This window comes from Micropterus salmoides, unplaced genomic scaffold (assembly GCF_014851395.1).
Source record: "Micropterus salmoides isolate LMB-PRFRI ecotype aquatic unplaced genomic scaffold, ASM1485139v1 Ms_hic_scaffold_14, whole genome shotgun sequence".
NCBI classification, from domain to species: Eukaryota; Metazoa; Chordata; class Actinopteri; order Centrarchiformes; family Centrarchidae; genus Micropterus; species Micropterus salmoides.
In genome coordinates this window covers 28,622,761-28,638,507 of record NW_024040485.1, presented here as the reverse complement: position 1 = coordinate 28,638,507, position 15,747 = coordinate 28,622,761, and the positions used below count along the sequence as shown (strand labels likewise).

Here is a 15,747-nt window from a genome sequence, read left to right as displayed (position 1 = left end):
TGCAGACAGAGCCCATAAGAGATGGCTATGCTAGTCATATGAGACACAAGGAAAAGTCATAACTGCACATTCTCCTTTTAACCCATAATTTAGCCCATCTAATTGTGTTTTTTCATTTGGGGGAATTATATGGCCTCATAGTTCCTTGGCCCATTTTCACCTATCAATAATTAGTTTTGATCGTGTCTTCCTGTTAAAGAAAAAAATGTGCAATATTTGTAACACAAGTGGGCCGCTGTCCTAACATCTACAAGTTTACCTTCATGTCACTTCTAGTGTGATCAGGTGCCTCCTCAAATATATCAACCCTGGAGTTCCAACAGATCCCTGCCGGCCTGTGTGTGTGTGTGTGTGTGTGTGTGTGTAGGTGGGAGGTGGGGTGCGGTAGGGGGGAGCTAGAGGATTTGAGGAGGCGTGGTTCGCTGCGTTGCGCGTTGCTAAATTTGGCATATAAGCGCAAAATGAACAGCGGTCCCATGCAGCCAGTAGCGCACTGAGCGACCTGAGGAATTCAACAGGTACCTATAGACATTTCTGAGCTGAGTGTCTTCCAGCGTGAATGTACAGTCTGAAAGACAACCGACTGCCTGCACTCATTTTGTGTGATGGATGGAATCAAAGGCTCCCTGGATTGGATAAGTGTCACTCTGCAGTAAGCTCGAGGAGTTCTGACATCTGGAATATTGCACCTGGGAGATAGTTTGGCGGAATTTAAAGGTAAGCTTGTACTATACATTACTGCCCAAATGAATTTATAGCGACCTTATCTCACTCTTTGTCTTAAAGGATTCTTATTTAATGTTATGTGGACATAGTTTTTGTGTAAAAAAATATGACTTAAGTGTTTTAGTTCTTGAAGGGTTTATTAAAAGAAAATTTAAGAGACAGAAATAAAAATAATGCAAGGAGTGCACAGCACAGTAACTAAATCTCCTGCTCTGTAACGTAACGTGAAAAGTCCGTTTACACTGGTCCTACTGTGTGTAGTGATGCAGTGACCTGCAGATGCACTCAGACTGCTGAAAGCTGTATTAGCTTTACTGTTTGAAGTCCCGCTATAATTACTGCATTATTAAACAGAGACAGAGGATAGATGGAAGGTGTCTTTGGGCTCTTTCATAAAGATGCTGTAGCTTAAGTACATTGCTAAGAAGGGAGACAATTAACATAAACACTGATGTATATTTTAATATGCAGAGTCCATGTTTTTGTTAAACTTTAAAAAGTGCCATAAAATGAGCCTAGTGCATCATTACATTTTAAACATCTGCATGCAGACTGTGTTTTTACAGAAAATAGTCTTAATGAATAAAGCTAAAATTCAAAATCAAGCTGTTCTACTTCAACATGCCCTCCCTGTTTTGCAGGCAATAAAAACATTCTTCATTCAGCAGCAGCATTTGCCCCATCATGAAGAGGTCTCTTCCTTTCCGGGGATGGGTTAGAGCTGCAAGCTTGGTCCTGTGTTTGACCCAGACTGTCCTGGCTATGGTCCTCACCAACTCCACAAGACTGGAGTCCATCCTGGACAAGTACAGGGATAAGGCTGAGGAATGGTGGAGGGCCAGGTCGAGAGGAAAGAGGGCCATCAGCGAGGGAGACATGCACCTCATTCTAGACTTGCACAACAAGCTGCGGGGTCAGGTCCACCCTCCTGCTTCCAACATGGAGTACATGGTAAGTCCTGAGGACAAAGCTGTCTATCATGTACTGTAGGTAAATCTTTTCACACTGGAATACAAACAGAATCCAGCCTTGCATACATTTCTGTTATTTGAAAATAATAAAGAGTAACGGTATTAGTTACGGACAGTTGGAGCTAAAGAGTCAGAATTCCTGGAGAGATTCTGTCATGCTAGAAACATGCAGAGCAAGTTCAGTCATATTGGTGAATTTATTAATTAACAAAAAGGGGAGAACAACTCATGGATAGTGTAAGCACATAAGGGCCAAAACACAGAAGAGCAGACCAAATAACGAGGCAAACAAATCCACAGGGTGCAGGCAAAATCCAAAATCCAAGTATCCAAATTAAATCCAATAACGCAGACACAGGAGACTGGCAAAATCCGAAGAGACAGGCAGGAACACTCGAAAAGAGACAAAGACAATCTGACAAATGAGAATGGGAAAACACTGACTTTAATATAGAGACAGGTGAGGATAACCAGGGACACAGGTGGAGCATATAAGGGCAGAATGATTAGACACAGGTGGAACACAATAGGGTGTAGCTCTCAAACAAGCAGGGAAACTGGGGACGCCAGTTAGCTAACCGCTAGAGCACAGCATGTACAAAAGCTGAGTCCTTGCCACAGCCGTCCAGGTTCCAGTCCGACCTGTTGCTCTTTGCTGCATTCAGGTAAACCGAAAACACACAAGCAAAGATACAAGGGTGTAGAATTAGAAAGGGGCCATAGTGACATGACCCTACCAATATCCAGCGACTCCTAAATTGTTCCTAGCAAAAATTTTTTAAATTACCACTGTTGTCTGTCAGTATCTAGTCAATGTAATGACAAATGAAAAACAGTGAGAGAATAACACATAACCAATAGGGGGAGTTGTAGTCACTACTAAAGTGTATTAGGCCAAAAATAATGGTAATCTGAGCTTTTGTGAATAAGTCATTTAACTCTGTGTCACTGCTGTTGCTGCGTCCCCCTCGCTTAAAGACATAATTGCTCTGTTTGGAACTGTTTCGTTCTTCTGTGGCATTATGTTCGCTAAATGTAAGGATGATGAAAATGATGTAATACTGAGTACATTAAGTGAGCACGCAAGGACGATCAAAAAGGTGTTTTACTGAATAAATTGAATGGGAGGATATAAGTTGGGTTGATGGGAGTTAAAAGATACTTAAAAATGTCCATAAAAAGGGAAAATTAGAATGCTTTGAATCATTGCACTGTTTGAGTAAAAACTGATAATTCATTCCTTTATAAAACAGGACAAAGTTAAAATACAATGATCTGTAGATCAGTAATCTATTGCTTTTCGGGTAAAAGAGGCTAAAAAGGTTAGTAGGATAAAAAGACAATCTATGTTTAAAATGTTTTTCTTATTTAACTTCTATATCAATTTGGGGAAATGCATCTTAAAAAACAATATGCAGTGTTTGATTGTTTACATAAGTTTAACTTTCTTTTTGACGTATAGTTTTAAGTACTAGTTTGTGATTGGAGGATCTGTTCGCGATTGCTCATGCCTCGTTCAGCCTGTGTACGGAACGTGTGGCTTACGTTCGTCCATTACAACATTGGACTTGACTGAGGCTACATCGTGTCCGTGTCGTATTTTCTATTTCCCCTTTTTCAGGGGCGTAACATAAACACGTCGGTTAGTTCATATCCTAAATGTCTTTTCCTAAAAAGTCAATACATACTGTTTAAATATGCAGAGTATGTAAGAATAGCTTCCACAAAGGGCTAGGGTTAGAACTATCTCATTTTCCATATCAAACTGAAAATCCTACGACTTACTAGCTGTATACTGTAATACAAGAAGAATGCAATTTCTTTAATTCCATCTTTTCATCTAGTGAGGATGCTGGTTTCTGCATGGGACATGTTGCTTTAGCCTCAGTCTTTTAGCACATTATCAAATATGTAGCAATCAAGTGCATAGTTAAGACCATTTTGCAGGATTATTGTTTTAAAATGAGTTTGCAAACATTAAAAAGTCAGTCGGAGACAATTGTTAGCTTGCTTAACTAGCTAACCATAAATCAGGATGAATAATCTAGATCATAGTGATTGTGCCCCCCGGTCAATATCTGGTGAGTCTTGCCAAATCAGGGATGATTGACACAAAACACACAAGTTTTTCTCAGGGGAAAGTATTTTTCTGACTCTGCCAGTTCAGCTCTGTCAGCTAAAGACAGCAATGTAGGGAAGGAAAGAACAAGATCTGTAAACCAAAGCCACCATCTGGCCAGCTCCAGCTCCTGACTGCTGCTTGCCCGCCCTCGCTGACCCTGGCCCATTTCCAGCTTTCACCCCCGCAGTGTTGTCCTGCCCTCTACCTCAACCATCCTGCCCTCCCTCCCTCCCTTCCTGCTATGCGTCTCTTTACTCAATCTATTTCTCCTCCTGCTGACTCTCTTTCTCCCTGCCTTGCTATTTTGCCTTCTCAATCTTCAGCTTCACAAGCTTTCCCTCAGGCTTTTCTTCACCCTCCTCCACTTCCACTCTCTCACCATCCATCACAGCTCACTCCAACCCTGGCCAAAGCAGATGTTATCTTTTATTTGATCCTCCACACATCTCATTTGGGGTGCCACAGTGGTGAATCTATTTCATACATGTCGAGCCTCACCGTCTGAAATGAGGGGCACTGAAGTGTAAATGTATGTTATGTACACTAATCCAGTGTTTCTTGAGCAAGGGATACTATTACTGATGATAATGATGTGGTAAGGCAGGGAACTGATGAGGGCAAAGTATTTAGTTTTGGTATATTGCAGGATTTGGAGGCCAAAGGGCTTGCACTTTCATTGCAGCTTTGACTTCTTAATTTCATACAAAAGCCATCAAGCAAATGGCCTAAACCACTGTTGCGTCTGTTAATCTAAAGCACGTCACTTCTTGCGCAGCAGATTTTCCTGAGAAATAGAGACCTCTATAAAGGTTCCCATAATCACAACCACTTTCTGTACCTTAGGTTGAATTACAAGCATTTAGGTTAAGCATTTTGCATACTTTGAATTCCAAAAGCAGAGGATGGCTTTTTGTTTTCTTCCTCAATGTTTTTCTTTTTGCAGAGATCTACCTTGAGCATTCACCCTAAATCTTCTGCTGTTAGACTGCACATCTTGCACGTAGCTCTGTAGCAGAGGTGGTCTGGCAGATGGCTTTAAACAGCTTTGTATTTTGGGAACTTAATGCTCTTTGGAATGCAAAAGGAGATTGGTCCTTATTACCATGACCTTTCTCCAAAGGCTGGCGGGCAGTCCATCTTCCTCTCTGCTGGATAATTGAGGGTGAAGAATAACAAGAACATGGAGAGAATAATGAGCTGGCAGAGATCAGTAGTATCCTCTGTAGATTGTTTGCAGTGTAAGCTTTGTGTTGAACTTGAATTTCATTATAGCCTTCAAAACTAATGACACATGGGCTGTGCAGGTGGGCAATATTGCCTTATAATACGGGTTAGGGGTTCAATATAGACTATATTTCCATTTGCTTTGTGAATTTCAGAAAGTTATAGAAATTGCCAGACGTAGCTCGATTTAATTTGACTTTTGGTTCAACTGATAGTTGGTTCAACTGATAGGATGAAGTGATTGTTGCCATTAAACTCCACATAGTATTGTTGGGCAGTTTTTAATTTTTGGCCCTCCGTTAAATGAATTTTCACTCAATCCTGCCTTCCTAGATCATATTTTATTGTACGTGTTGACGGTACCAGTAGTAATACACTTCCATCATTATTATATTTTAAAGTGATGTCTGCAGCCCACACTGAACTGTTGAGGTTGTTTTGAAAAAAAGATAATATGATAAGAATTCTACCTAAAAACTACAATATAATGATCATGGAAAAATACACTATCACATGGCAACCATCCAGGAAGTTAGAGCAGAAAATCACCTCAGTGTTGGTATCGCAGCCACAGCTGGATTGTGGCCGAAGAAATCAAGAGTCGAAATATCACTTCTCCAATCAGGCCTGAACAGTAAGCAGCACCACAGTGTGCACAGTGTGTGAGCCTCACCACACATATGGAACCCATTATGGTGGTCAATCAAAGCAGTTACAACTCCACACTAAAGCATTATCCTATTAGTTTTGATAGCCATGTGACAGACATAATGCAACCAAACAGTATGCCAACCGCAGAACACACTGTACCTATTCTTCTCCCTCACCAACAAAGTCAACAGTAAATTAACTTTGCAGCAACATTTGAATTTCTCAATGCTATACCCATGGTCTGCCTTCCTCCTTTGTTCAAAACAAGAGCTGTGTGAATAGTTTTCAGGTAATTTGACTTCAATTGAGATTAATTTTGTCAAGTTTTTACAGTAAAGATAACATCAAGCCCCCAAACAGAGACTCTCTGTTTTGGTCAGCTTTTTCTCTCTTAGTTTGTTCTATGAGACCAAAACTTACTGGAAACAAGCTATGAAACAACCACATTGAATAGTAGCACAAAGCTGCAAGTTGATGTGGTGGTGGCGATACCTCTGTTTCCCTTCACTCTCATGTATGTGTCTGTGTGTAAGGGAGTGAATGTGTGTGTTTAATGGGGGCGGCGTAGTTTTCACTATACTGTGTTAAATTTGCGACGGGCGTGCGTACAGCCACTGTAAAGCAGGTTCATCTTTCAGGTACTCTTTGCCTCAAGTATGTAAGATTACCTTCACATTAGATTCAGTGGAGTTTATGCTAGTTTCCCCAAAGAGGACGACGTGACACCTGCAAAATTGTACTTGTTACAATTAAAGCCACAACTACAGTAAGTGACCACTTAGCCAAATTAAATCATGAGGGTAATCCAAGGGGGGATTTTCAAGTCTGCAAACATATGTTGGAGGTAGAGCTGCTCTAAAATTGAATTTAACCTGGAACCCAAGAGAAAAATAATATTACTGAACCCGATGCTGTAGCTGCCAACTGAAAGAAAGAATATTAGCAACTTATCCTAGCAGACCTTCAGAGATTCAAAGTTCATCTTTCCAGAGGCAAATAACTTTTTAACCAAGAACCTCTGTGTTTTCTCTCTCTCTCTCTCTCTCTCTCTCTCTCTCTAAAGTGCAGCTCTGTCTCTACCTGTCACCTGTCACACTGGGCCAGGCTGTGTTTACTCAGTCTGTATGTTGTCAACGTTTTTCTTAGTTTAGGACATTTTATTGTGCTCAGGTAATTTGCCAATGTCAATTCTCTTTTTAGGGTCAGATAACATTGTAATTTACTTTGTGTTTTGGTTGTTTCTTTCCAGTATTCAATATATTTTTCTTTCTGCTTGTTGATAATTTGGTTTGGTCTGCTTGAGTTTGTGTTGCTGTCCTGAGGCTGTTGGGGACTTGTTACTGCAGAGAGCCTCAGGACCAGCTGGCTGAGGGGACTCTTCTCTGGTTTCAGCTCCTGGTATTTTAGGGCTTTGTGATGGTATGTCTGGGGGTTAACTGATTTTAAGTGAAAAATTTTAAAAAATTCAATTGATCTTTTGTGTATTTTTAGTAAGTAAGTTTAGGATTGGCCGAGCTCTGCTCTCCACAGGTTATTAGGTGTTTTTCTCTGCACCTGCAGGATGCTCTTACAGAACTCAGTATGGAAAGTTTCTATGATTGTTTTGTCCCATTTGTCAAATTCATTATTAAGTTTTGGCCCCCAGATTTCGCTACCATATAGAATTATTGGTTCTAGTACAAACTGGAAAACTTTAACCCAGATTTCAATTGGAATATAGATTTTAATGTTTCTTTTTATTGAATAGAAAGCTCTTCTTGCTTTGTCCCTCAGATCTTTCACAGCCATGTTGAGGCCAAGGTAAGTGTAGTTTTTTGTGTGTTATAATTTAGTTGTGTATAAATCGAAATTGTGTGTAACCTGATTTCTGTATTGTTTCTCAAAGATCATTATCTTAGTCTTTGCTGTGTTTGCTGTCAGGGCCCAGGTCTGACAGACTCTCTGCAGGACGTTAAGGTGCTGCTGCAAACCTTCTTTAGTAGGTGAAAGCAACACTAAGTCATCTGCATACAGCAGAGCTCTGATCACTGTGTCGTTCAGGATGAGGCCAGGTGATGTGGAACTCTCTAATTGGTTTGCAAATTCATTGATAGATTGAAGATAATTGGACTGAGATTGCATCCCTGCCTCACTCTCCGGCCCTTGGAGAAGAATGCTGTTTGTTTGTTTGCAATCTTTATGACACATTCACTTTTTGTATAGATGTTCTTAATCAAATCATATTTTTTTCGTCCAAACCCACTTTCAAGTAGCCTATAGAAAAGGCCCTCGTGCCAGATGGAATCAAAGGCTTTTTGGAAGTCAACAAAATAGGCATATACCTATCTTTTCTTAATATTTAATTCTTGATCAAATAAAGTCAGGATGGTAAATATATAGTCTGTTGTGCGGCAATTTGGTAAAAAAACAAATTGGCATTTATGCAGAATATTGTGGTCATCAAGAAAGTTGACAAGTCGTTTATTAATGATGTTGCAGAATATTTTTCCCACGTTACTGGATACACATATTCCTCTGTAGTTATTTGGGTCATATTTTTCTCCGGATTTATGAATTGGGGTTAAACCTTTGTTCCATATGTCTGGAAAAGTTCCAGTTGCTAAAATAGTATTAAATACTTTTAGTACAGCCAATCTGGTTTTATGATTTCTGAGTATTTGATCATTTCGTTGAGGACTCCATCAATACCAAAAGCCTTTTTATCTTTCAGCGACTGTATGACTTCTGTTAATTCTTGTTCTGTTACAGGGTTATCTAGAGGGTTTTGGTTGTTTTTTATTACCGCCTCCAGAGTTTTCCATTTTGTGAATATCTTGTACTGATCATCATTTTTTGTAATATTACTTTATAATTCTCTCTCTCTCTGTCTCTCTCTCTCTTTCTCTCTCTGTTGATGTATGTGCTCTCCAGGTATGGGATTATGAGTTAGAGAGGAGCGCAGAGCACTGGGCACATACATGCCGATGGGAACATGGACCGAGCCACATGTTAACACAAATAGGCCAAAACCTTGGAGCGCACTGGGGCAGGTGTGTATGTACAAAGTAGCGAAGGGAAGTGCGTCACTTAAATTTTATACAACAGTATTTTGATGTGAATAACAGTGTTTCTTACAATGTGCAAAATCCTTTTCAACATCAGCTTAATATCAAATGAATTTTAACCACAAAAAACCTGCCTTTTGTTAAGAATAATTTTGAGTTGTGAGGTCTGGAAACAATGTGGTTCTTCGTTTAAATTCAATGTATTCGTAGTGTTTTGTGTATCTTTAAAGCTGCTCTAATCAATATTTGTGGGATTGTGAAAATGTCTAATTAAAATTGTGGGTGTGTTCTGATTAAGCTTCTCAAACTGTGTAATTATTAACAGCAATGATGGGTGAGTTCCATTAAATGTCCCATAAAGCCATGTCAGTCAGCAAGTATGCACAATACCAGGAGAATGGAAATGGCTCATCTTAATTGATTGCAGCCCTGCTTAATGTTATCAATTACAACTGTTCTTTTCCAGCTTAGACGTGTTAAAATGTCTGCTGTGAAAAAGGTCTGTTGAAAACAAAAGACTTTTTGCCTTTATTGGTCCGTGGTAAGTTTTCTGTTGTTTTCCTCTGGAACAGCTGGACTGCTTTCCTCGTGGAAACTTCAACACGGCAGCTTAGCAGCCTGTGTATAGATGATACCAACAAATTAGATGATACTACATTTATTGACATGCCTTCAATGTATTTATTGTCATGTTGTTTTTTGGTAATATAGTGAAGAATACAGTATACAACATATTTTCTGTGACTTTAGGGATCGCCCCCCTACCTACCATGTCCAGGCCTGGTATGACGAAGTGAGGTACTACAGCTATCCATACTCTCAGGAGTGTAACCCACACTGCCCATTCAGATGTTCAGGACCAGTCTGTACTCACTACACTCAGGTAAGGGCTTTTTTATTCAATGCTTTGAAAGTATTTTCGGATGTTAGCTACATTAAATTTGAGAGAAATCTATTATGCATTATTAGTTTGAGTTATTCTGGCTGAGAAGACCTCTAAGAAGACACCCAAGCATTAGTAAATACACCTGTGTGGATGTACAGTGGGTTTAAGAAATATTTTTCCTTTCTGTCAGGTCAGTATGATAGAATTAAGGATGGTCCTGTCATGTAAAATCATGCTATACTGCAGATAGTACAATAGCAATTGACGACTGCTGCGTTTTGAAAATTCAACTACAAGCTCATATGTATTGTAATGTGAGATGACCACTGAACGCTTTAATTTCTTTGTGTATTTTAATTTTCAGTTGGTGTGGGCGACTAGCAATCGTATTGGCTGTGCTATCAATGTGTGTTACAACATGAACGTGTGGGGAATGATCTGGGCTAAAGCTGTCTATCTGGTCTGCAACTACTCTCCACCGTATGTTTTTGCTTTTTTAATACCTTGTGCTCCTCAAAATGACAGACATCATAACTAAATGTATTATTTTTTTTTTTTTACATGGTAATAACAAGAGATACGAACAAGACACATAATGAACAGTACTTAAAAGGACCACTGATTTTATACATCAGATTCTATTAACAGGTCTTTGGGAGTACTACTGCATATGTGAAAAAAGTTGTATAAAGCCTTTTGTACAGTAGTTGATAAAAAAAATCTGGGGTATCGAGTTAGAAACAAGTGAGCATACCTGACCTCTGTAGCCTGCTTCTTATCGCTACGTGAGGCTAGTGGCTTGGAGCTACATTAGCCATTACTACGACTCAAGATCTTCTACTTCAAGATCATAAAATAAATTGCCAAAAATACACACTAAAACTAATCAGGTATTTTGTGAGGTTTCTGTGGAGGACTGTTTAAACCAAAGAATACACAGTTTTGATTCGTTGTTAGACAAAGTAGAGACATGCCATAGATGAATGCAGTAACAAAAACATAGCAACAGGAATTCAAAACATCAGATTGTCTATCAAAATCCATGAACAGTGATTCATTGAAAACACCAAATCTCTGGTCCTTTTGTTAACTATGGCAATTGTTTTTTTCAGGGGCAACTGGTGGGGTCATGCGCCGTACAAATATGGAACTCCCTGTTCTGCCTGTCCAGCTAGCTATGGCGGAGGCTGCAGGGACAATCTCTGCTACAAAGGTGGGTTTGGGACATAGTTGTCGTTTTCTGTCATACCTCCTTACATACTTTTGTACCTTCCCAAAATTGTCGATTGTAGACCATCGAAATTTTCCTCACTATCCTGCCTTGATTTCTTCATGGCAAGATTGTTTTTTATGTGCCCAGTGTCGCATTTCCACATAATAAAATGATTGCCACATTTATTTTGACACAACCAAATCAACCAAAGAAAATGTTAAAAGCTAGGGAACAACACAATGGCAATGTGGTGCGCATGTTTTCAGATGGGGGTGTTGACAGGCGACCAGCTCCTGAGATTGAGGAGACCAACTACATTGAACCTGAAACGGAACCAGTAAGGGACAGGCAGCCCCAACCAAGGGCCCAGACACCAAAACCCTCGCCCAATGAAAACCTAGAGAGAAACCGAGTCAGCACAGAGCAGATGTGTAAGGACTGCTCCCATAATACTACACCACATCAGAATATACATTATTACATTATTACTATTTTTAAAATGAGGCTGTGAAAAGCTCTTGTTTGTTTCTTTTTAATTTTAGGCCAACAGGTCAATTGTGAGACTAAGCTGAGAGATCAGTGCAAGGGAACAACCTGTAACAGGTAAATGCTGAGGAATATGGTGGTGCTATGGTAAATGTTTGTACCAAGATGGATGGGAATTATCAGGACAGTTCCGACATTAGTGCATTATTATGCGCTTATGTTTCTCACTTTACTGTCGTTCCTGTCCATAGATATGAGTGTCCACCTGGCTGCCTTGACAGCCCTGGAAAAGTAGTTGGGACTGGATATTATGACATGGTAAGTGGTTACCAAGAACAGTTATATATTTATTATATTGTATGGTTTACTGTTTTATAGGACCATGTAATAAAGTAAGTCTTTCTTATTAGCTATACCTTGCTGTACGTTAACATTCATTGTCTTTTACTGCAGCAATCCAGTGTGTGTGGAGCTGCATTACACTTTGGTGTTATTGACAATGATGGAGGATGGCTGGATGTAACCAGACTGGGCAGGAAACAACATTTCACCAAGTCTTACAAGAATGGTATTCAATCAATTGGGTATGAATCAATCTCTGTATTTAGTTTTGATGAAAAAGTGTTGAGTGTAATACAGTTTGAATATATATTTATTTCCTTTATAGATGATGTTCAACTAATGATGCATGACTTTACAGCACAGACCATAACTTCATGTTATTTTTAAATTCACAGGAAAAACAGGAGCGCAAATTCCTTCAAAGTAGAGTCTGTGCCTGGTAAGCTGCATACACTCGTTTTTCACTTTGAGGATACAGATACAGTAACACATTGTTAGTATACAGAAAGACTGTAGGGTCATTATGCTGTGCCTTTTTCTCTCCTAGTCAAGGCAGTAACATGCGATACCAGCGTGGCGCTTTTCTGCCCTTTCAAGAAACCTGTACGACACTGTCCCAGGTAACCTTCTGTTCTTTATCACTGCCTAAATCTGCCTCCATATAGCTCTACCTTTAAGACAGTAAGAACATGCTGTAGTTCGTTCGTTGTAAGCACTAAAAATATCATATGACCTAAAGTGAGCTCTGGCTTTTTCTTCAGGTTGTATTGTCCCAGGAACTGTCTACGTGACAGTCAAGCCCGAGTCATTGGGACAAACTACTTCTCAGATGTGAGTTCTTGCATCAGTCATCTTAAATTTGCCATCAACGTCTTTCATTGCTATTATTGAACACGACAGACCTTTTTATTAGCAGATATTTGACCTTATCATAGCTATTAAAGCACATGTGTAATTAACAACATTGATGATGGCTTGATAACATGTCAATTCCCAAGTAAGCCATCCAATCAATGCTGCAAGCCAAACCAGCAAGCACAGTATCGGTGACTTTTAACAGTTTAACCCGAACGAAATCCAGCCTTAATTAATGTTCTTAATTACGCTCATGGTTTTCCCGTTATGACACTCTTATTTCCCCACATGGACCTTTTTCACAGCAAGCATTTTGATTTGTTATTGCAGGAAAAGCACAGGTGTAACAAATTAATGATGGCTCTGTTCCATACCGGTGAGCCAGAACGAACAATACCATGCCATGGAAGATAGTTATTGACACCCGTGCTTTTTGAGCTACAACAAAACTGTGACTCTATTTATTATGTCACCAAAAGTAGAGGGACAATTTTGATGTTTGTATGATGATGCCAAATGTCGGCACCAATCACCATCCAAACTCTGCATTCATTCTCTGGATAACAGGACAGATTCTTCTTAGGATTTTGTTCTTAAATGAATGATTTGATGTAACACCATGTCAACACAAATTGGCCTTTCCTCCAGAAATCCAGTATCTGCCGAGCAGCTATTCATGCTGGAGTGATCCAGAATGAGTCAGGAGGGTACCTTGATGTGATGCCTGTGGACAAAAGGAAGCAGTACAGTGGCAGTTATCAGAATGGCATCACCTCAGAGAGGTATTGTTCATAAGCAATATGAAGTACATATATATGAAAACTGGCAAACAGACAAGATTCTTCTTTATGTACATTTTATTTGATATCGACCTTGTTTGGAGTTCAAATTCTTACCTGCAGTAATATTAATATACATCCCCACATCAAAACCTGTCAGTGCTGTGAAAAACACCTGCATATACCACATCTCTGTTCTCTCCCTGCTCTTCCTCTTCCAGCCTTCTGAACCCAACAGGTGGAAAAGCCTTCAGAGTGTTTGCAGTCATCTGAAAAACCACTCTCAAAGGACAGAGTACCATCAAACATGGCCACTTCACGTCCAGCGAACCCACTCATTACCATCTTACAACCAATAATTACGTTCATTCCTGCAGTAAATAATTCAACCTTACAGCGTCTGACCCTAAAAGTGTAACATGACTTTATTCAAGGCTCCCCCTCTAAGTTTGGTCATGAGTGTGTCCAATAATAGCTTAAGGATTTTTGGTGAATGATGATCTCAGATGTCCTTTACCTAAATTTCTACAACTGACCATAATAATCAATTTGGGCTGCGATGCATTTTTTGCTGCCATGATTTCATGACATCATGTTTTTTAATACTTAAAAGTTAAATATACACCACCAGATGTAGCACCACTCCAAATGCTTCCCACAATTTCAAAACTCTAAGGTTAAACTGTCATATCAAAGGTTTTACCAAAGTAATTTAAGATATAGGATGCATCAGTTAGCACTTAGAGATACACCAGTTAAATAAGGAGCAGTCAGATACAGAGTCATAAAATATGTTTATACATTTTGTGGGACTATTATTTGGTCAGACAGATCAAGCTTAAATTATCTCCGTGGGCATTTGTTGCCCATCACACTTGTTTAATACACTGTCTTGTATATTGCTATGGAGGACCAAACCAGACGTAAAATCACAATTATCTTTCAACAACCAGGATTTCATTTTCTATTAGCAGAATTTATTATTTCACTGGGATTGTTTTCATGCGTGTGATCTGACCTTGTCTGCAGTACGTAAAACTATATATTTTCTCACGATTATACAAACTAAGGAGGCTTCAACCCGTCCCAGATTAGATTTTTGGTCTGGTTTGGGCCTCCATATATCACTTCTTTTCATTATAGTGGTAATATACAGTATAGCAAAAATGCAGGCAGTAAAATATAGATTGTATATTTTTGTACATAAAAATATTGTAAATAATATTGAACACTATATAACTGCTATAAAATGCTTGCTACTGTTGCCTTTTTAATTTACATTTCTAACACGCTGCCAGCCATACAAAGTCAAACAAGCAATAAGCAGTAGATGCTGAAACTAATTCTGCACGAAAGACATTTATTTGTCACTCAAGCTTTAATTTTTATAAGGGACAAATTCCACCATAATTTTAGTATATTAATTTTTTTGTAAATATTGTGTATGTAACATATTGTTTTATTTTATGCTGCATTTCCCAGCTTTTGTTTATAGATTTATATAAATGGATCCTGGCTGGCCAGGAATGTGCATGGCATGAATCACAATTAAAATACTTCAGTTGTTTCATTTTTGTGTTCTTTTTTGTATTCTTATTGTATCAAAAAGTAATTTTAATAAAATCAATAAACTATATTCTCTGTTCAGGATTAATATCTCAGAAAATACCTAACCTATATTCTGTAAAGCCCAAGTTACAGGCTTGACTCTGCTCCTCAGTTTATATTGTATTAAATTACTTGATTTCAGTTTTTGCCGACGTATGGTTGTAGACATATGGTTGAGTGGCCACACTATTTTAATATCAGTCCCTGCAGTGTCCATAAAACCTGAGGAATATGTGCATTGACATTTCAACAACGTCTCAAATTCAGCTGCGTATCAAACTTTTAAGTGAAATGTCTTCCTAGAAAACTGTGGGTGTTTCCAGGAACTTCAGGGAACACAGAGGAAGAGAAAACTGCTTGTTTCACATCCAGAGAGGAGATCTTATCTACCAGTTGGCTTTGCAGGTTTCAAGTGAAGGGTAAAAAAGTGGTCAGCAGTAAATGTCATTAGAGTTTACCAACTAACGTAAACACATAAACCATTCATCTCATGTCAGTCCAACATATGATTTAATATCATAATATCACTCAGTTCAGAAGTGCTGATTCTGAATTCAAGATTCACAACATTTTGCATTACAGGAATAAAAAAGTCTTAAGAAATGTCAGAGTACTGAAGTCCATTGAGGAAAATTAACACTTATAATGCCACCAGGCTGCCCTGCACTCTGTGTTAAACCCTAACCCTTTCAAGTATTCCACCTCATTTTGGATCAACAAGATACTTAAACACTTACTTGTGTTTGTGTATGTCCCTGCAAAGTTTTATACCACTATTCAGTTCAGTGTCGGTGATGAGAGTTAACTGATGTTTAAGTGCTCAGGACCACTGGCTGTGCC

The 15,747-nt window shown here is 39.0% G+C and overlaps 1 protein-coding gene across 1 annotated transcript; it reads left to right on the top strand.

Annotated features, from left to right (window-relative positions):
* The first annotated feature begins 468 nt into the window (after positions 1–468).
* Positions 469–14,935, top strand: LOC119902574 (cysteine-rich secretory protein LCCL domain-containing 1-like). The gene is made up of 15 exons (XM_038718865.1): positions 469–717; positions 1,368–1,677; positions 8,605–8,723; positions 9,489–9,621; positions 9,989–10,104; positions 10,737–10,837; positions 11,104–11,268; positions 11,380–11,440; positions 11,575–11,641; positions 11,777–11,907; positions 12,061–12,104; positions 12,213–12,285; positions 12,427–12,496; positions 13,169–13,302; positions 13,521–14,935. The coding sequence occupies exons 2-15, from the start codon at positions 1,411–1,413 to the stop codon at positions 13,570–13,572; spliced, it is 1,533 nt and encodes a 510-aa protein (XP_038574793.1). The 5' UTR covers positions 469–717; positions 1,368–1,410; the 3' UTR covers positions 13,573–14,935.
* The last annotated feature ends 812 nt before the right edge of the window (positions 14,936–15,747 follow it).

Bases quoted from the DNA above. Each gene is read 5' to 3' on its own strand.
- LOC119902574 (XM_038718865.1), top strand. From the start codon at position 1,411: ATGAAGAGGTCTCTTCCTTTCCGGGGATGGGTTAGAGCTGCAAGCTTG. The intron at 8,724-9,488 runs GTGTGTATGTAC...CTGTGACTTTAG, and splicing joins CTTGGAGCGCACTGGGGCAG to GGATCGCCCCCCTACCTACC. The intron at 12,105-12,212 runs GTAAGCTGCATA...TTTCTCTCCTAG, and splicing joins CAAAGTAGAGTCTGTGCCTG to TCAAGGCAGTAACATGCGAT.